At 39.7% G+C, this 22,066-nt stretch overlaps 1 protein-coding gene across 1 annotated transcript; it reads left to right on the top strand.

Annotated features, from left to right (window-relative positions):
• Window positions 1,207–4,559, top strand: LOC109227629. The gene is made up of 6 exons (XM_019392829.1): window positions 1,207–1,306; window positions 1,369–1,445; window positions 1,501–2,295; window positions 2,981–3,240; window positions 3,684–4,098; window positions 4,494–4,559. The coding sequence occupies exons 1-6, from the start codon at window positions 1,207–1,209 to the stop codon at window positions 4,557–4,559; spliced, it is 1,713 nt and encodes a 570-aa protein (XP_019248374.1).

Genomic DNA, 22,066 nt, shown 5'->3' with positions numbered 1-22,066 from the left:
TAGCTTAAGTTAGTAAGATAATTTTCTTTCTTGTGATATCTTTGGTTTCTTTTGATATTCTTCGAAGGCGACTAGTTTCTTTTACTAGTTGTTGTCGTAAGTTATTCAAACTAGAAGTCAAGATCCGGATCTAGTTCTTGATTAGCTTATCTCTAGTGAAGGCAATTGGTTCCAAACCAACTTGTTGTCATTAGGATCTTGTCAAATCTAGATTAACATAATCTCGGGGTTCCTGGACCTTTCCTTGAACTTTCACATATCTAGTTTATTTTTCTTGTTTTCTTAATTCGATAGCATTTCTTTACTGCTTCCGCATTTAATCAACCTATTTTCTATAAGTTCTTGGATCTCCCAACTTTTGTGTTATCAAGTGGTATCAGAGCGGTTGTATCAAGATTCCGTTCTTGATAAATCTTGGGGATTTCTTGAACAAAGGAGCAAAAAAAACAAAAAAAGGGAGAAACGTATTTGCTCTTCAGGAAATCAGATTTTATTTGTGTTTGTTTCCAAAATCAGGAAAGGAAACAAGAAGGGGGGATCCTAGATCTATAAGAATAAGAAAAAAAATAAAAAAAATTCTTTTCTTTGTTCGAGGTTTGTTTCAACTAAATCCTACTCTTTCCAGGATTGGTTGTTCACTTTCTTTAGTGCCCCAAATTTCCTTGTTTTACTACTAAGGGCTTTGATACGAGTTGGGTTTAATTATAAATCTACAAGGTATTTTTCAAAGGTTAATTGAGGGAAAAAAGGCAAGAGTGGGTGAGAACAATTGAGGGAATGAGCCAAAGTTTGAGTGATAACTATTATTATTATTATTATTTTAAAAAGATGTCTCATACAGGTGCTAGTGATGATGAACAGAAGGCTCACCAAGAAGCCGAAACCCGAGCAAGAAATGATTTCACTCTACAAGCTATGCATCAACAATTCGAGAGATGAAACTTGCAATTCCAAGAGATAAGGGATACTATTGCCGAACAAAATGAGACTATAGCTGCACTTAGGAGGGGAAATCAACCTGATGTACAACCTCGAAATAATCCTAGGCCTCATACTAGAAGAAATGTACCCCATGCCCCCATTGTAAATCAAGAAAACCCTATAGATGATTTTGTTGATGATCTTGATGTAAATCTAGATAGGGTGGGAAGAGATAGGAGGGGACAAAGAGGTAGAGTAGAAGATGATAATATTAGCAGCATAAAAATGAAGATGCCATCTTTCAAGGGCACAAGAGACCCAGACTTGTACCTTGATTGGGAGCGGAAAGTTGAGGCCATCTTTGACTGTCACCACTGCTCTGAAGGTAAGAAGGTTAAGCTTGCTGTTGTTGAATTTTCTTATTATGCTTCTATTTGGTGGAAAAAGCTTACAAGAGACTGACAACAAGATGGAGAACCACCCATTGCTACTTGGACCGAGATGAAGAGAGTCATGAGGAAGAGGTTTGTGCCTTCCCACTTTCAAAGAGACCTGCAACTGCGTCTTCAAACCTTGAAGCAAGGAACAATGACTGTTGATGAATACTTTAAAGCTATGGATATGGCTATGATCCAAGCTAATTGTATGGAAGAAGAAGAGGCCGCTATGGCTAGATTTCTTAATGGTTTAAATAGAGAAATAGCTGATGTAGTAGAGATACAACAATTTGTAACTATAGATGAATTAGTAGATTTGGCTGTAAAAATAGAAAAGCAAAATAAAAGAAGGCAGCAAGCTAGCTCATGGAGAAGTCGTCCAAACACCAATTCCAAGAAGCCATGGCCAAAACAAGAAGTGATTTCTAGACCTCAAGAAGACAAGGGGAAAGGTAAAGTTGATGAGAAAGAGGGAGGTAAAGCTTTCAATTCTAGATCCTCTAAACCTTCTAGTTCCATTCAATGTCACAAATGTCATGGAAGAGGCCATATGATGCATGAATGTCCAAATAGAAGAAATATTCTTTTGAGAGAAGATGGAGGATATGAGAGTGAAAAAAGTGAGGAAGAAGAGGGAGGAGTAAGTGAAGATGATGTAGAACTTCCTAATGATGGTTTGGTTGGGGTAATTAGGAGGACTATAGATGGAGAATATGAGGGAGAAAAAAGTGAGGAAGAGGAAGAAGAGGAAGGTGTGAGTGATGATGATGTAGAGTTACCTTTCAATGATGGTTTGGTTGGGGTAGTTAGGAGCATTATGACTATTAATTTAGGAATCAATAGTGAAGAACAAAGAGAGGATATATTTCATACTAGGTGTGGAATAAAGGGCAAAATTTGTTCTATGATTACTGATAGTGGTAGTTGTGCTAATGTGGTGAGTTCACACTTGGTGAACATGTTAGAACTTGCATGCATGAAACACCCTAGGCCCTATAGACTCCAATGGTGGAATGATAGTGGTGAACTGAAAGTCGACAAACAATTCATGATTTCCTTTAATGTTGGTAGGTATGAATGATGTTCTTTGTGATGTGGTTCCTATGAAAGCTTGTCACATCTTGTTAGGTCGTTCGTGGAAATATGATAGGAATGTTTTTCATGATGGAAGAAAAAATAGATATTCTCTAGAGCTTAATGGCATGAAGTATACTCTTGCACCTTTAAGTCCTTCTCAAGTGTTTGAGAAGCAAAAGAGATCGAGAGAAATAATGGGAAAACAAAGGGGAGGAAAAAAAGTGAGCTTGAGGGAAAAGAAAAGAAAGAAGGCCAAGAGGTAAAAAAAAAAGAGAGAGATGGACAAGAGAGAGAGAGAGAGAGAGAGAGAGGGCAGCAACTTGGGCAAAGGGGTAAAAGAGGGTTTGAGTGATGAAAAGGAAAGTTTTGGTGGACGGAAAGAGGCGAAGAAATAAAAAAAGGAGAGTTTATACATAAAATCCAAACAGTGTTTGAATGCAAGGAAAGAAAGGCTGCCCATTATGCTACTTACTTACAAAGATGTTTTGATTAATTCTGAGTCACTAATTTCTTCTTTGCCAAGTAGTGTTTCTTCTCTTTTGCAGGATTTTGATGATATCTTTCCTGAGGATATCCCTAAAGGTCTACCACCTTTGTGTGACATTGAGCACCAAATTGACTTTGTGCCCGGAGCACAAATTCCACATAGGCCTGCTTATAGGAGTAATCCAGAAGAGACAAAAGAGCTTCAAAGGCAAGTTGAGGAGTTGCTTGAGAAAGGTTTTGTGAGAGAGCATGATCCCTTGCTCCGTTCCCATTCTATTGGTACCCAAAAAGGATGGAACTTGGAGGATGTGCGTGGATTGTAGAGCAATCAACAAGATAACGGTAAAGTATCGCCATCCTATTCCTCGTCTTGATGACATGTTGGATCAGTTGCATGGATCCAAAATCTTTTCTAAAATTGATCTAAAAAGTGGTTACCATCAGATTCGAATGAATCCTAGAGATGAATGGAAAACTGCTTTTAAGACCAATATGGGCTTATGAGTGGTTAGTTATGCCTTTTGGCTTGACTAATTCACCCAGCAGTTTCATGAGATTGATGAATCATAATTTTAAGGATTTTCATGGGAAATTTGTGGTGGTTTATTTTGATGATATCTTGATTTATTCTAAAAATCTAGATAAGCATGTGGAACACTTAAAACAAGTTTTTGAAGTTCCAAGAAAGTAACACTTGTTTGCTAATCTTAAAAAGTGTACTTTTTGTGTGGATCATGTGGTATTCTTGGGTTTTGTGATTAGTTCTAAGGGAGTTGAAGTTGATGAAGAGAAAATCAAGGCAGTCAAAGAGTGGCCTAAACCTAACAGTGTAACTGAAGTTAGGAGTTTTCACGGGCTTGCTAGTTTTTATAGGAGATTCGTTAGAGACTTTAGCACTATTGCTGCTCCTTTAACTGAAGTTGTTAAGAAAGATAAGGTTTTTTCATGGGGAAAAGAACAAGATGATGCTTTTAACTTGTTGAAAGAAAAATTGTGTTCTGCTCCTCATTTGCAATTACCCGATTTTTCTAAATCTTTTGAGGTTGAATGTGATGCCTCTGGAAAAGGAATAGGTGCTATTTTGATGCAAGACTCGAAGCCCATTGTATACTTTAGTGAAAAGATGAGTGGAGCTACACTGAACTACTCAACTTATGACAAAGAGCTATATGCTTTGGTAAGGGCTTTAGCTACATGGAAACATTATTTGTGGTTAAGACTTATCATGAATCCTTGAGTTATTTGAAAAATCCAAGGTAAGCTTAATCGTCGCCATGCAAAATGGGTTGAATTCATTGAAACTTTCCCATATGTGATTGCTTACAAGCAAGGATAAGAGAATATGGTTTTTGATGCACTTTCAAGAAGGTATGTCTTGGTTTCTTCTCTTACTTCTAAATTGATGGGTTTTGATCAAATTAAGGAACTTTATTCTAATGATGCTTATTTTGGCAAGACTTTTGTAGAATGTAAGTTGGGTCCTTATGAGAGGTTCAATCTTCAAGATGGGTTCCTTTTTAAGGAAAATAAATTGTGTATTCCAAATTGCTCTTTGCGTGAATTGTTTGTTAGGGAAGCACATTGTGGTGGACTCACGGGACATTTTGGAGTGCCCAAAACTTTGGATATACTTGCTGAACATTTTTTTGGCCTAGCATGCGAAAGGATGTTGAAAAAGTGTGCTCTCAATGTCTTGAATGTAAACAAGCCAAATCAAAAGTGTTACCACATGGTCTTTATACTCCTTTGCCAGTCCCTACTTCTCCTTGGATTGATATTTTTATGGATTTTGTGTTAGGACTTCCTAGAACTAAGTATGGTAAGGATAGTATATTTGTGGTGGTAGATACGTTTTCAAAAACGGCTCGTTTTATTCCATGCTTAAAGACTAATGCTGCATTACATGTAGCTGATTTATTTGTGAAGGAAGTGGTTAAATTACATGGCATACCTAAAACTATCGTTAGTGATAGGGATGCTAAATTTTGAAGTCACTTTTGGAGAGTTCTTTGGGCGAAGTTGGGAACTAAGTTGCTATTTTCTACATCTTGTCACCCACAAACTGATGGGCAAACTAAAGTAGTTAATAGGACCTTAGGAAATATGTTGAGAGTTGTTTTAAAAGGAAAATTAACTTACTGGGAACAACATTTGCCCATGGTAGAGTTTGCCTATAATAAAACTATCCACTCTTCTTCTGGTAAGTCTCCTTTTGAAATTGTTTATGGATTTAATCCCCTCACTCCCCTTGATTTGTTGCCTTTGCCTACTAATGAAATTGTTAATCTTGATGGTAGGAATAAGGCTGAAATGATGAAGAAGATCCATGAACATACAAGGCTTGCAATTGAACGGAAGAATGAACAAACTGCCTTAAGAAGAAATAAGGGGCGAAAATCTGTCATTTTTAAGCCTGGAGATTTAGTTTGGGTGCATTTTAGGAAGGAAAGATTTCCTGCCAAACGAAGATCCAAATTAGATCCAAGATGAGATGGGCCATTTGAAGTCCTTGAAAGGATTGGAGACAATTCTTACAAACTTGACCTTTCTAGTGAATATCAAGTTAGTGCTACCTTCAATGTTGCTGATCTTTCCTTGTTTGATGCAGGCTTGAATTGGAGAACGAATTCTCTTCGAGAAGAGGGGAATGATAGCATTCATGGCAGCTCAACATTATTAAAGGAGAAAGATGAAGCTCTGGAAGCTCCAAGAAGGCCCATGACAAGGTCTCAATCAAAGAAATTTCAAGACAAGCTTAATGGGCTTCAATTGGCAATTAAAAGTGTCTTATAATAGAAGAAGAGCTCCAGCATAAGGAGGATATTTGGGCCAAGTCTTAAAAATAGTTGGAGGCCCAAATTAAATTCCAAGAGGAGATGCAATGAGGCCCAAATATGCCCCAAAAGAGAGGAATTTTCAGCATCCCAAATAAGCCCAAAAATAGTTTCTGGAATATATATTTAATAGTTGTTTTAATCTTTGTTGACTTGCATTGGTCTATGTGTATGTTGACTACATTGGTCTTAGTGTGGGTAGTATTCTATGCTTCTAGGGAATATAATTCTCATTTATTGAAGTCTTGACTAGCTCCTTCTTTACTACGTTATAAAGGGGTGCTTGTCTTCCATTGGAGAGAACATTGAAGATTAATATTATCACTGTGAGTTCTTTTGGACCTTTGTGATCTTTACTTTGAAGATTTATCTTGCAACCCTAACTAGTTCATAGCTTAAGGTAGTAAGATAATTTTCTTTCTTGTGATATCTTTGGTTTCTTTTGATATTCTTCGAAGGCGACTAGTTTCTTTTACTAGTTGTTGTCGTAAGTTATTCAAACTAGAAGTCATGATCCGGATCTAGTTCTTGATTAGCATATCTCTAGTGAAGGCAATTGGTTCCAAACCAACTTGTTTTCATTAGGATCTTGTCAAATCTAGATTAACATAATCTCGGGGTTCTTGGACCTTTCCTTGAACTTTCACATATCTAATTTATTTTTCTTGTTTTCTTAATTCGAGTGCATTTCTTTACGGCTTCCGCATTTAATCAACTTATTTTCTTTAAGTTCTTGGATCTCCCAACTTTTGTGTTATCAAAAGTAATCCACACCTTTAAGCAACCGAGTGAATCATACTCCATGCCCACTACATCCTTCACAAATAATACTCAATCATTCCATGATTCTCATATACCCATAAAGTGTAATACATAATGCATCCAGAAATTTCCTTGCTTACGTCATCCTCAAAACCAACATCTGCAAATCATAGCCAATCAACGTGCATGCTTGAACAGAAACCAATGCAACACATAACCATGCAATCAAATCATCGATAGCTGACTTCCCCACTTGGCTCAAAGCTTAATAACTAAATAGCTCACGATGCCCATACTCTATTACTGCCATACTACTATCACGAGGTTCAAGTAAATCCTTCATAAACCCATGTAACACAACCCATATAATACTTCATATTATTTGCCAAGCTTGCATTCATCCTCGTGACGGTCAGGTCAACTTTTCCAACCCATCCAAACTCAAATCACAACACCTAAAACCCACGGGTAGAAAAGAAAGCTTCCACATAACATCATAAGGATCACACATCCGTAGATTACCCCGCAGGTGACCCAACTACTTAGCCTCAAACTGGCATCTCTCTATACCCATTCAAAGCCCCAAGTACTATGCAATCACTTAATCTTCTGAGTCTGAACTCATCAACAAGACATAAAAATCTACTTCGTTCCACAATTTAGCAACATGAATGTTCCTTCAATACACTAATAACTCGAGACTATACGTCACGTTAAGACTGAAATCAAGCACCCATTAGTCCTTTTTATATGTTAAGCATACTCTTCTTGTCATATTCAGACCATCTGAACATATCTCGGGGTCGTATCATACTCATCATATAGCCATCTAACAACTCATCGTGCCACAAATTCCACTAATACGGACACTGTGGGACATATAAGTCCAAAAACATGTGCTCACACAACCTAAATCCTCGTGCTTAGGCTACAGTCAAAACATGGGCTCAAGTCCTCCACACTGACCCATCAGCAGCACACCGAAATCACATCTCGCACCTCATTCATGAAATCATAAGTCGTCGATGCACAGCTGATACCGAGCGCTCACATGCGCATACAAGTGCGTAGAAGGAATTCAAAGAGTTACGTTTCAATCTAAATCAATGCCACACAATAAGAAAAGAAAGATGGGAAGTTTATCCTAAATGCTTTGTAGCCTCTAGAAGTTAGGTATGGATGTCATCACACCGATCCGCAAGACTCTACTAGACACTTTCTCATCACTCATAGAATCTATGAACGAAGAGCTCTGGTACCAACTTGTCACGACCCAAAATCCAATTAGTCATGATGGCACCTAACCCAAAACTCACCCCACGAGATCCTAGCATAAAACTTCACCACCCTAAGGCCCATAAGCCGTCGAATTCCCTCTTAAGCACCCCAAAGCACCATAACCAAGACACCCACTCTGAAGAGATCTTTTATAAATCAAAAATCGTTTCCATCACCCTCCTGATACTGAAATGTAGAATCCATAGTGATACAGAAACATTACATGTCCCGACACCATCCAATGCAAATCCCAGATCTCAGCCATATACAAATCCGGAAAATTCTCAATTGCGACATATAAATCAAGAATCCATTAGAACTTTTGAGAGTCCTCCACTCTGCTCAAATCTCAATTGCACCGCCCAAACGGGATGAACGACTTGTGCACCATTGGTACGACAGCACTAAAAGAAGTAATCCACACCTCTAAGCAACCGAGAGAATCCTACTCCATTCGCACCACATCCTTCACTAATAACAACTCAATCATTCCATGTTTCCCATATACCCACAAAGTGTAATACATCATGCATCCAAAAATTTCCTTGCTTAGGTCATCCTCTAAACCAACATTTTCAAGTCATAACCGATCCACAAGCGTGCCCCATACTGAAACCAATACAACACATAGCCATGCAATCAAATCGTCGATAGCAAACTCCCTCCGTGACTCAAAGCCATAGATCAAAACACTCAATAACTCACAATGCCCATACTCTATTACTGCCATAATACCACCAGGAGGTTTAACTAAATCATTCATAAACCATGTAACACAAACCATATTATACTTTAAATTATCTGCTATGCTCGCATTCATCCTCGTGACGGTCAGGTAAACTTTTCCAACCAATCCAAACTCAAATTGTATCAACTATAACCCATTGGTGGAAAAGAAAGCCTCCACGCAACATCATAAGGATCACACATTCGTAGATTACCCCGCAGGTGATAACCCACCTTCTTAGCCTCAAACTGAAATCTCTCTATACCCTTTCACAGCGACCACTACTACGCAATCATTTAATCTTCTTGAGTTCGAACTCATCAACAAGACATGAAATTCTACTTCATTCCACAATTAAGCAATGTGAAAGATCTTTCAGTACACTCATAACTTGATATTATACGCTAAATTAAGACAGAAACCAAGCACCCAATTTTCCTTTTTATATGTCAAGCAAACTGTTCTCGTCATATTCCAACCATCTGAACACATCCCGCAGTCACATCATACACATCATATATCCATTTAACAACTCATCGAGCCACAAATTCCACTAATAGGAACACCACCGGACTTATAAGTCCAAAAGAACATGCTCACACAACCGAAATCCCCATGTTCAGGCTACAGTCAAAACCCGGCCTCAAGTCGTCCAGTCTGACCCATCATCAACACACAGAAATCAGATCTCGCACCTCATCCATGGAATCACAAGCCATCGATGCACAACTAATATCGAGCGCTCACATGCGCATACGAGTGCGTGGAAGGAATTCAAAGAGTTATGCTTCAAGCTAAATCAATTTCCCACGATAAGGAAAGAAAGATGGGAAGTCTATCCCAAATGCCTTGTATCCTCTGCAAGATAGGTATGGACATTATCATACCAATCCGCAAGACTCTGATAGTCACTTTCTCATGACTCGTAGAACCTATGAACCAAGAGCTCTAATACTAACATCAGTACACTGCCAAACACTACCCTTTGCAATCGCGAGCCTTTGCTCCACGATCGAAAAGCACAAAAATGCTCTGCCTGAAAATTCGTCATCGCAAATGCGACATGACCCCCATAAACGCAATGACCAACTAACCACCCTCCAATGCAAAAGCAAAGGCCATATTCCCCCAGCCAGACCCATCTTCTTCGCAAATGCAAAGTCCCTAATGCAAACATGATGCCCAGCTCCACGACACTACATGATCGAGACGTCTAGTCCGTGAAGGCAATAAACAAATCAAGCCAACCAAGAAATCCTTATCCACGCGAGAATTTGCTTCGCGACTACGACGCACTTCTAAACACCAGCAAATTAGCAGTTGGAAAACTCACCAAAATTGTCCAAAATCACCCTAAATCACAACCTAGCCCTCGGGACCTCGTCTCATCATTTGAACAAGTTCATATACTTTCTACAAACTTGTCTCAGGGCTCCAAACATCAAAGACAAAAACAAACTTTCAAACTTTCCAACATTGCAAACACGTCTGAATCACACTTACACACTCCAGATAGCACCCAAACTTTTCACACAATTTCATATCAATCATTGGGACCTATCCAAGGTCTCAAAAACATAATTGTAGTCCGATAATGCTGAAGTTAACTTTCGATCAAACCTATTGTCACGACCCTAAAATATCGCCTTAGGAATCGAGATGGCACCTAGTTTCTAAGACTAGGTAAACCTGATACATGAAGAGATCTAACATACATAACCAACTCAACTATATAAAAACTGAACTAATAAATGTAAAGACGTTACTAAAACTGAATAATAGTTATACAAATCCCTAGAACTGGTATTACAGAGTCCTAAGCTATATTGAAATACACTAGAGTATCAAACAATAAAAATAGGGTAAAGGAAATTAATAATTTAAAGTAAAATAAAACATCGTATAAGTTAATGAATTAAATGTGGAATCACTTGAATGCAATGACGAGTTTTCTCTTAAGAGTCACGTAAAACAAATCATGTTGACAATTTCTTTATGTCATACCGTTATGTTACCAATAACTCAACAGAATATGAGATGTTGACTCCCACGAATAAATTCATCATGACAATCAATTCAGCAATTAAAGTAACATAACAAACCATGTAGTATGCATGACTCATACAAGAAGGCATTATCATTCCAATACAAGAATATCAATAATTAACCAAATACAATCAAAATACAAGTGAAGTGATTTAAATAAAAATAGTAATAGTTCAACTAACAAGTCGTTCCAAAACAGAATGTAGAATGAGAACCACAACTAAGGATAACTCTACAGTCACAAAGAAATACAACATATGAAATCCGTTGCGGCGCGCAACCCGATCCCACCATATCATCATCTGTTAAAATCTTATTTTGTACTTATTTTTCACATCATTTCGTATTAATAGCGTTGCGGCATGCAACCCGATCACACCATATGATCATCTGCTTAAATCATATTTCGTCCTTATTTCTTTGTATCAGATCAATAACATTGCGGCGTGCAACCAGATCCCAACATGTTCAAATTATTAACATGAACAACTCAACGCCAATATTTACAAAATATAAACACAAAAGAAGATGAAACGTACGGAACATATACGATACATTGATATAACGAAGAATGTCCAACACTTCAAAATTCAAACCTTATCGATTCATCAATACAATAATAGCTAAATGGATCACATAAGCGAATTAGCAAAACAGAGTGCATAGAGTAACATAAGGACAATAAAAGCAAGTAAAAGGTGTGACGATAAAAGAGGTAACAACTTCAATTAAAGAATTTAAGAGTAAATTTGAGAATAAAAGATAGAACATGTGCTAATAGCTTCAAATAAAGCATGTCAGAGTAAATTTAAGAATACATGGTGTAGCATGAAATGACAACTTCAATTAAATGCATGAAAGAAGCCTAAGAGTTTAAACCGGTCAAATACCACATATAAGCCTGTGTACACCCTCATCACCTCATGTACACGTCTCCCAACATAATTCAAATAGTACAACCAAACCAAATCCCAGGGGTAGTTTTTCCCACACAACATTATGCAAGAAACATACCTCAAAGAAGCTAAATCAATACTCTAAGAAGTCCTTCCAGTGCGAAACAACCTCCGAATGGCTCGAATCTAGCCAAAATAACTTAATATCATTAATTAAATCCATAAGAAACAATTTGGTACAATAAAGCATCGCTATTTATTGAAAACTAAAAAGTTAACTCCGAGCTCGCATCTCAGAACCCGACAAAACTCACAGATTCCAAACTTCCATTCTGATATGACTCCAACCATACCAAAGTCATTCAATTCTGACTTCAAATCGACCTTCAAACCATCAAATTATGTTTTAGAAAGTTTTTACTAAAATCCCCGATTTTTCCAATTCAAATAATTAATCAAACACTACAATCGAGGTTGGAATAATGAAAGAACAATAAATCCTAGTCAAAAATACTTATCCCATGACAAGTAGTAAAAATCCTCTCCAAAATAGCCCATAATTGAGCTCCAAAACCTTGTGAGAAAAAGTAACTAAATTTTGAAATAAGAAAAAAAAATACAGCAGTTGCCCCAGCTCGAATCAGGTCTTAGATGATCTCGAAACTCAAGTTTGTTGAGTCCAACATGATTCTTGTGAGATTACATCAAATATAGCCTCCTGAATCATCCAATTTGACTTAAAATGAGGTAAATGTGATGTTTTGAAGTATTAAAAGAAATTTGAAAATCTTAGGGATATAAATGACATTTTCGTAATTACGTACACAAGAAAAAACTAGCAATAAGAAATTCTTCGTTTTAGCACCCAAAACACATTTGGAACATCCCATACTCAAACCATATACACGTTTTAATCATTAAATACGCTATGAACATGCTCGCGCACTCAAAACACCAAAAAAGGTCATCTTGAAACGATATTGACTATGGTAAAACTTTAAATCCTTAACTTAACTAGTTTCTTAACTAATGATCCAAACACACCAAAGTTTCTCGGAACCCCATAAGCATCAAAACATCCACGGGAACATCACAACAAAGAATTGAGGCTCAAACCGAATAATACTTCTCTTAAGTTCTTACATTTTCATTCTTTCAAAAGAGTGTTTGAATCACACTTAAACACTTTGTATTACATTCTATCTTTGAACACAATTTCAAGTCAACTATATAGACCTGTCCAAAGTCTCAAAACACCAATTAGATTCCAATATCATCAATGTCAGTTGTTGGCCAAACTTATGAACTCTTATGTTCTTCAAATGGCCAACTTGTGCCAAATAGCTCCAAAACCCTCTAGGAACATCCAAATGCAAGTCTAGGCTTATACCTAAGTCCAAAAGAATCATTCGGACCTAACTAAACAATCAAAACACCGATCTGAGGTCAAATACGCAAAAGTCGGCCTTGAACAACTCTTCCAACTTAAAGCTTCCTAGTTGATAATCATTCTCCCAAATAATTCCCTAATCACCCAAAAATTAAGACCGTCCACACACGCAAGTCATAATACGTCATGAGAATCTATTTATGCCCTCGAAGCACCACACGGGATGCTAAAGCTCAAAATGACTGGTCAGGTCGTTACTTTCTCCCACACTTAAACATACGTTCTTTCTCAAATGTGCCAAGAGTCATTCCAAAGCCATCAAATTGCTGTATAGACATGCCATACACATACCCATGAGTGATCCCACATCACTTCAACCTATATAGGTCCGAAAGCATAGTCTTACCGAAGATCTTTACCTAAACATTTGCTCACAACCCTTAGATCCCAATGTCCACTTTCTGAAATTAATTATAATACCAGATTCTCTCATCTATATGCTGTATAAGTCTGAATCAAGATACGTCAAACCATAACCACATCCCAAGTATAATTACATGATATTCCACACAACCCAGATACATATAGCAATAGCTCCCGACCACAGTAGCTGCTCAAATAGCAAACCCGGTACCAATATCTAACCTCGTATCAATAAGAACCTTGTTCCAAATCATTGTACACTGCCAATGATGAAAGAAACATGTAGAAACTCATAACCACCTATCACATCAGCAAGTCATGGAGCTCTCTTTCCCGACAAGAACCTTAGCCAAAATCTAAGCTGACTAGTGACATTATCCTTCTAACACACTTTGATCAAGTCAAATTACACTCATTCCATATCGAATAACCTAACCCCACCTAGTACAAGCTACACTACCAATATGGCACACCAATCATATTTAATATCAAATACCATGCAATCCGTGCACCAACGAACAATAGCTCAGATATTTTGTCATGACCAAATTCTATTATAGGATGTGATGGCACTTAGCACCATTGCTAGGCAAGCCAACAGTGAACAATCTTGTGATTTTCCCCTTTAAATAGGTTTTTCAAGCAAATAACTCTCCTTCCGAGCAGTTCTTCAACAGCGGGAATCTTTATTTTGTTTATTGTTATATCTATTCTATTTCAGACAGTAGAGTAGAAATCTTTTATATAAAAAAGGGAAAATCACAAGATTGTTCTCTGTTGGCTTGCCTAGCAACGGTGATGGGCACCATCACGGACTATAATAGAATTGGGTCGTAACAGCATGGTATTAGATGAATAAGTTCACGTAGGTCGCACAAGTTACTAGCAGGCCTAATATAGTCTTGCATATCAGTGCGAAGTCGTCCGTACGTGTCTTTGAGAGGCTATAGGGTGTCAGGAAACCACTCTATATTCATCTCCAATCGTGTAGTTAATGGTATACTATGTTAATTTCTCTTATTCTTTCACAGATGGTGAGAACGCGTACGACGGATGTTCATGACTCGGGAAAAGGTGCTACCAATGTTGCTAGAGGTCGGGGGACATAACCAGCGCGAGGTAGTGGATGATGACACCCCAGAGTTTCCCCAGTTGCACCACCAGTGGATCCAGTGGAAGATCCCGTTATTGAGGATCAGGGCGAGGTGCCCGCAGTAAAGTTAGCCCCGGTCGATTTCATGTCAGCAGCGGGGTTTTAGGAGGCCATGGGTCGTATGCTACGGTTCATGGATACTATAACCTGGGCTGGCTTATTTCTAACAAACCCAGCCACATCTCAAGCGGGAGAGGGATCCCAAACCCCCACTACTTAGGCTCCAGGACATGCAGCTGCAATATATTAGGCCCCGAGTGCACTACTCATTGGTGTGGCCCAGCCAGTAGTAGCAGCCGTACCTGAGCCCATACCAGATGCGGTCGGTGAGCCACAGAAGCTATTGAACCGATGGCTAGGCTAAACTCCCCTGTCTATGGGAGTGAGCGACATGAGGATCCCAGGACTTCATTGATCGGTGCAGAGACAGACTGCACAACATGAGGATATTTGAATCTCATGGGGTGGATTTCACTACACTCCAATAAGAGGGCAGGGCCCGTAGGTGGTCGCAGTCTCATCTTCTTTGCAGACCAGCAGGTTCTCCTGCCATGACTTGGGATCAGTTTACACACATTTTCTTGGATAGGTATATTCCACCCTCCTAGAGGGAAGTATTGCGGTTTCAATTTGACCAGCTACAATAGGGTCAGATGTCAGTGACTGATTATGAGGCAAGGTTCTCTGAGTTGTCTCGCCACGCACTTATGATACTTCCTATGGATGCTAAGAGAGTGCGGAGGTTTGTTGATGGGTGGAACTCAGGTATTCAGGCTACTATGGCTCGAGAGTTTGAGATGGGGACTTCTTATCAGCTACTAGTGCAGATTTCTCGAAAGATTGAGGGTTACCATGAGAGAGGTAGAGAGCATATGCATCAGGACAATCGGGTCGGCTATTTTGGTGAGTTTAGAGGTGCCTTGGCTTGGGACAGAGGTCATTTGTGAGGGGTCAGCCTAGCAGGCCGACATATCCTACACTATCACCTTCTCGGGGTACTCTATTGCGACCCTATTTCAGTTCCATGCCAGAGAGTTCTTACCGCCCACCAGCTATTCAGGGTTCTTCTAGAAGGTACTCAGGCCATCAGGGTTCTTGCAGCCCCTATTTTAGTTCCATGCTAGAGAGTTCTTACCGCCCACAAACTATTTATTGTTTTCCCAGTGGGTACTCAGGCCATCAGGTCAGACATCAGGCCAGCAGATCACCATACCGAGGTCATGTGCATAGTTAATGCCCCAGGCTTGGGGGCAAGGCAGTTCTGCAGGGCCAGCAACTCGTTATTACAACACGAGCTGTCCAACTACCTGGAGGTGGAGGACAGGCGGGTAGGGGTTGTCCTAAAGGTGGAGGCTAAGTAGGTGGAGGTTAGCCAGTTGCAGCCCAGAGAGGTGGGGGCTAGCCAGTCAGTGCCCAAGCTCGGTTTTATGCTTTTCTGGCCAGACCATGTGCAGTGGCCTTAGATGCCATGATAACAGGTATTATTTTTGTTAGCGGTAGGGGTGTTTCAATATTATTTGATCCAGGGTCTACCTATTCGTATGTGTCATCTCTGATTGCTCACTTCCTTGATATTCCTCGTGAGTTCTTGGGAAGTCCTATTTATGTGTCCACTCCTATGGGCGATTTTGTTGTTGTGGATTAGATATATTCGTACTGTGTGGTTACATTCTTTGGTTACGAGACTAGAGCGAACCTTCTGTTGCTTGATATGACCGACTTTAAGGTCATCATGGGCATATACTAGCTATCCCCATATCATGTCATCCTTGATTACCATGCAAAGACTGTTACCTTAGTGAGGCCAGAGTTGCCTAGATTGCAGTGGAAGGGTTCGCTTATCAGTGCGCCTAGCCAAGTTATCTCTTTTCTAAAGGCTCGACATATGGTCGAGAAGGGTTGTTTGGCTTATCTAGCTTATTTTCGGGATACTACCATAGAGAATCTGGCAATTGATTTAGTGCCACTAGTTTGAGAGCTCTCCAGTGTGTTTCCTTTGACCTTCCAGGCATGCCACCAGATCATGATATCGATTTATGTATTGACTTCGCTCCAAGTACCCAGCCTATATCTATCCCACCATACCATTTGGCTCCGAAAGAATTGAAAGAGTTTAAGGAACGGCTTGAGGAGTTGCTAGCAAAGGGGTTCGTCAGACTAAGTGTATCACCTTGGGGTGCACCAGTGTTATTTGTGAAGAAGAATGATGTGCATTGATTATCGCTAGTTGAGTAAAGTTAGCATCAAGAACAAGTACCCGTTGCCGCAAATTGATGACTTGTTTGACTAGTTGCAGGGTTCTAGGGTGTTCTCTAAGATCGACTTGAGATCAGGGTACCATCAGTAGAAGATATGGGACTCAGATGTTCCGAAGATTGCTTTCCGTACTAGATATTGCCATTATGAGTTTCTAGTGATGTCCTTCGGCTTGACTAATTCCCCAGCAGCGTTTATCAATTTGATGAATAGGGCATTTAGGCCATGTATTGATTCGATTGTCATTGTGTTCATTCATGACATTTTTATCTACTTCGGTAGCATAGAGGAGCACAAGCAGCATTTGAGAGTGGTGCTTCAGACCTTGCTGGAACAGAAGCTATATTGTAAGTTCTCCAAGTGTGAGTTTTGGCTAGATTCTGTGGCATTCTTGGGGCATGTTGTATCAGGAGAGGGTATTAAGGTGGATCCCCAGAAGATTGAGGCAGTTCAAAGTTGGCCTCGCCCCACTTCGATGACTGAGATCGGGAGCTTATTGGGGTTAGCAGGTTATTATTGCCGGTCTGTGGAGGGCTTCTCATCCATTGCAGCAACTTTGACAAGATTGACCCAGAAGGGTGCTCCTTTCCGTTGATCTGATCATTGTGAGACGAGCTTTCAGAAGCTCAAGATAGCTTTGACTACAGTACCAGTTCTATTGTTTCCTTCTGGTTCGGGGATGTATACTATGTATTGCAACGCCTCACGCGTCAGTTTGGGATGTATATTGATATAGGGGGGGCAAGTTATTGCATATGCTTCGCCTCGGCAAAAGATCCATGGGAAGAATTACCCTGTGCACAATCTAGAGTTGCTCGCAATTCTTCATGCTCTTAAGATCTGGAGGCATTTTGTTTATAGGTGTCCTGTGAGATTTACGCTGATCATCGCAGCTTGCAGCATTTGTTTAAGCAAAGGGATCTCAATTTAAGGTAGCGCATATGGCTTGAGTTAGTGAAGGATTATTACATCACAATTCTTTATCACCCGGGAAAGGCGAATGTAGTCACGGATGCCTTGACCAGAAAGGCAGAGAGCATGGGTAGCTTGGCATTCATTTCAGTAGAGGAGAGGCCACTAGCTTTGGACATTCAGTCCTTGGAAAACAGATTTGTGAGGTTGGACATTTCAGAGCCCAGCCGAGTTCTTGCGTGCGTCATTGCCCAGTCTTCACTATTGGAGCAGACAAGGCTCGACAGTTTGATGATCCGCATTTGATGGTTCTTAAAGAGACGGTACTACACGGTGGTGGCAAGGAAGTTTCTATCGACGAAGATGGTGTTCTGCGATTCCGGGGTCGTCTATATGTTCCTAATGTGGATGGCTTGAGGGAGAGGATTCTAGAGGAGGCACACAATTCTCGGTATTCCATTCATCCTGGTTCTACAATGATGTATCACGACCTGAGACAACATTATTTGTGCCGGCGGATGAAGAAAGACATAGTTGAGTATGTAGCTAAGTGCCTAAGTTGCAAGCAGGTTAAGTGTGAGCACCAGAGGCTAGGTGGCCTACTCCAGCAGATGACTATTCGAAGGTTAAAATGGGAGAGCATTACTATGGACTTCGTAGTTGGGTTGCCGCAGACTTTGCGGAAGTTTGATGCAGTTTGGGTCATTGTTGATAGGTTGACCAAGTTGGCGCACTTTTATTTTAGTTATTACTATGTATACTTCAAAGAGGTTGGCCCAGATTTATATTCAAGAGATAGTTCGGTTGCATGGTGTGCCTGTTTCCATCATATCCGATAGAGGCCCTCAGTTTACTTCGCATTTCTGGAGAGCCGTATAGAGTGAGTTGGGGACCCGTTGTCACGCCCTAACCTCGGGAGGGGCGACTGGTGCTCAATCGAGTGAACCCGACTGAGCAAGCCAATTAGACAGTTTCTACCTAACTCATTATGATCAAGAAAACAGGTTATTGTTAATTATACAACAGAAAGATTTTGTAAACATTTCCAAATCGACTTAATTGTTACATCATTGGTAGGTTTTTCTAAATTACATACACTTTTCAAATTGAAGGAACAAGGGTCCAAAATCCAACATAATCCAGTGTTCCTTCCAATACATATATACAACCCACATAGTGTCTCAGGAGCCTCTAAAGATACAAAAGAGTGTCATAACAATGCCGGCAACAGGCCCCGACTATACCTCAAAACGTGGCAAACATATAAACAAAAGATGTACTACATGACCCCAGGAAGAAATGGGGCTCACCAAGTCTTCTAGGAAGATGTTGATGATGCACTCACTAGCTGCGATCAACATTTTCTGATATGGAACCACCTACATCCATTTTATGATGTAGCGCCCCCGGCAAAAGGGACGTTAGTATTGTCGAATAGTACTAGTATGTATAACTAAACACCATATCGTTAAAAAGAACAATAATACAAGAAGAAATAATCATGGAATCAATGGAAACGTTAAAAACACTACATTATCAAATTAAGGATCACATAAGCTTTCAAGTAATTTTCATAGCATTAAATTGGGACATCATTAGTATCAATAACTCATCATTCACAATACCACCATACATTTATACGGAGTCCGATCACGACCCGATCTGCTAGGTCGTCCCATTGGAGACACTCACCACAATCACAATTCCAGTTTCAATTTCCAATTTCAGTTTCTAGCAAAATACCACCATGTGTGCGGCATGGCATCCGATCACGGCCCGATCGGCTAGGCCGTCTCAGCCAGGACACTAGCATTTTCCATCGTTCCTCTCATTTTCTTTCACATATATCAATTCATCGGCACTAGTGGCCACAATCATTATATCATACCTTGGCACTTGGCCATATTTCATAATGCAAGTTCTTTCCCACATTTCACATTATTATCATTTTCATCAAACAAGCCTTTCAATTCAATATATTGAGTACACACGAGAGCAATTACAGATCATAGGTAAGTAGAGGCCCTCACATATTTTAGCATAACAACCATTATTCAAACTCGGCTAGAAGTCTAGGCATTTTAGCACATATTCAATATCATTAACACATCCTCAAATGAAAAGATAGCATAATGGGAACATTGAAATACATATTGCAAATATCTTCTTGCAACACAAGCACATTTTGGAATAGCAATTTCTACATCAATCAATTTTGGAACATACACCAATTAGATGGGCACCAAGGGGGTTCAATTTCTAAGAAGAGGGGATTTTAGCCATACATACCTGAAATTTTCCCCTTAATAATACTACGGCTCCACCACACTAAACAACTTCAATCTCTTGTAGTATGAATCTAGAGAATCCCAACATTTAGTGTTCCTGACCAATTTGGGGATTTGAATGGAAATCTATGGATCTTGGTTCATGGGAGGGAAGTATGGGACGAATTCCGCTTGATAGAGCAAGCCCTAGCTCAAACAAATGACTTAGCCACTCTCCCTACCCGACCATGGGTGTATTTATATGTCTCCTACGTGCACGGCCACGCACCTGGCCAAATGGCCACGCATCTCGCCGCGCACACAAGGCAGAAACTCCCAAATATGTGTGGCCACGCACCTGGGCGCGCATATGACATAGGTCCGGTAAAATGGCCATAACCTTCTGTATGCACATCCAAATGAGGACAGTTTGATGCGTTGGAAACTAGACTCAATGGGCATTAATTTAATAGGTAGATCAGCTCTTAAGTCTTTATATTTTGGTAGCAATATGTTTTTGAAGTCGTACCTTGTGCGAATTTTTCCTGAAACCTTAGCCTATTGCATAGTTCCCAACATGGCTTAGTCCTAGGGATCTCCTTAGGCGCTCAACATTATCCAATACAACTCCTAAACGTATTATCATGATAATCTATGTTTTGATTTTACAGTTCTTAACCCCTCGTGAAAGGCAAGACGACACTTAAGCGACTTGTGAGTGTGCTTGTTTTCTCGGACTAATAGGGAATTCTTTTAAAGCCTCACATCCTCCCCCACATAAGATCATTCGTCCTCGAATGAGGGTCAAAGTTCATTATTAACATCCGATGCGACTCAACTACTATACCACACACCAACAGTCCCAAATTAGACTCGCTCCCTAAAATTGACAAAACTTTCGCCAGAGTTTCCTTTGTAAAAAGGCCTATCCACCTGTTAGAGAAACCTAGAAACCACTCCTAAAAGCATATACATAATCCAAAGATGCAACGTAGTATGAAATAATACCAATCGTGGCCTCATAAGTAATACAATACTAGAAAAGGAACACTATTAACATCAACTATCCAAGAGATACAAAATTCACAGAAGGTAAGCTTTCAACATCTTCATAGGACACCAATACTTAATTACATAGTTATCTAAAAAATTGCGAGTACTTCTTCTTCACTTCTTCCTCGGCCTCACGAGTGGCCTCTTCAACCTGCTGGTTTTGCCATAGCACTTTCATGGAGGCAATTTCTTTGTTTCTTAACTTTCGGACATGCCTATCAAGAATGGCAACTGGAATTTCTACATATGACAATTCTTCATTAACCTCAATAGTCTCAACCGACACAATAATGGCGGATCTCCAACTTCCTTCTTCAAACATGGACACATGGAATACTAGGTGCACTAATTACATCCCAGGCGGTGGTAAAGCTTGTACGCCACCTGACTAGTCCATTGAATGATTCTGTACGGCCCGACATGCCTTGGACTTAACTTCCCTTTCTTTCCAAACTGCATGATACCCTCAATGGGGGAAACCTTCAAGAATACCCAATCATCTTCCTTGAATTCCAAATCTCTTCGACGAACATTTGAATAGGACTTTTTACGGCTATGAGCAGTTTTTAACCGCTCCATAAAAATATTAACCTTCTTCATAGCTTGATGCACGAGGTCTGGTACTATCAATTCAACTTCCGAAACTTCGAACCACCCAATAGGAGATGTACATCTCCTACCATATAATGTCTGAAATGGCGCCATCTGAATACTAGCATGGTAGCTGTTGTTATAAGCAAACTATATGAGTGGCAAATGATCATCCTAGCTACTTTTGAAGTCAAGAAGGCAAGCACGCAACATATCCTTAAGCGTCTGAATAGTCCCCTCTGCTTGCCTGTCAGTTTGTGGATGAAAGGTTGTTCTAAGATTCACATGTGTACCCAAACCTTGCTGAAATTTCATCCGAAAGTTAGCTGCGAACCATGCTCCTCGATCCTAAATGATAGAAACTGGAGTGCCATGCAACCTGACTATTCTTTGATATACAATTCAGCATATTGTTTTCTGTCGATAGATTTAACTGGCAAGAAGTGTGTTAATTTTGTGAGTCGGTCCACAATCACCGAAATTGAGTCAAACTTGCGCAGAATGCATGGTGGTCCTACCAAAGAGTCCAAATTAATTATTTCTCACTTCCACATTGG

Source organism: Nicotiana attenuata, chromosome 6 (assembly GCF_001879085.1).
Source record: "Nicotiana attenuata strain UT chromosome 6, NIATTr2, whole genome shotgun sequence".
Lineage (NCBI taxonomy): Eukaryota > Viridiplantae > Streptophyta > Magnoliopsida > Solanales > Solanaceae > Nicotiana > Nicotiana attenuata.
The sequence above is the reverse complement of the archived record's forward strand: the minus strand, read 5'-3'. Positions and strand labels throughout refer to the sequence as shown.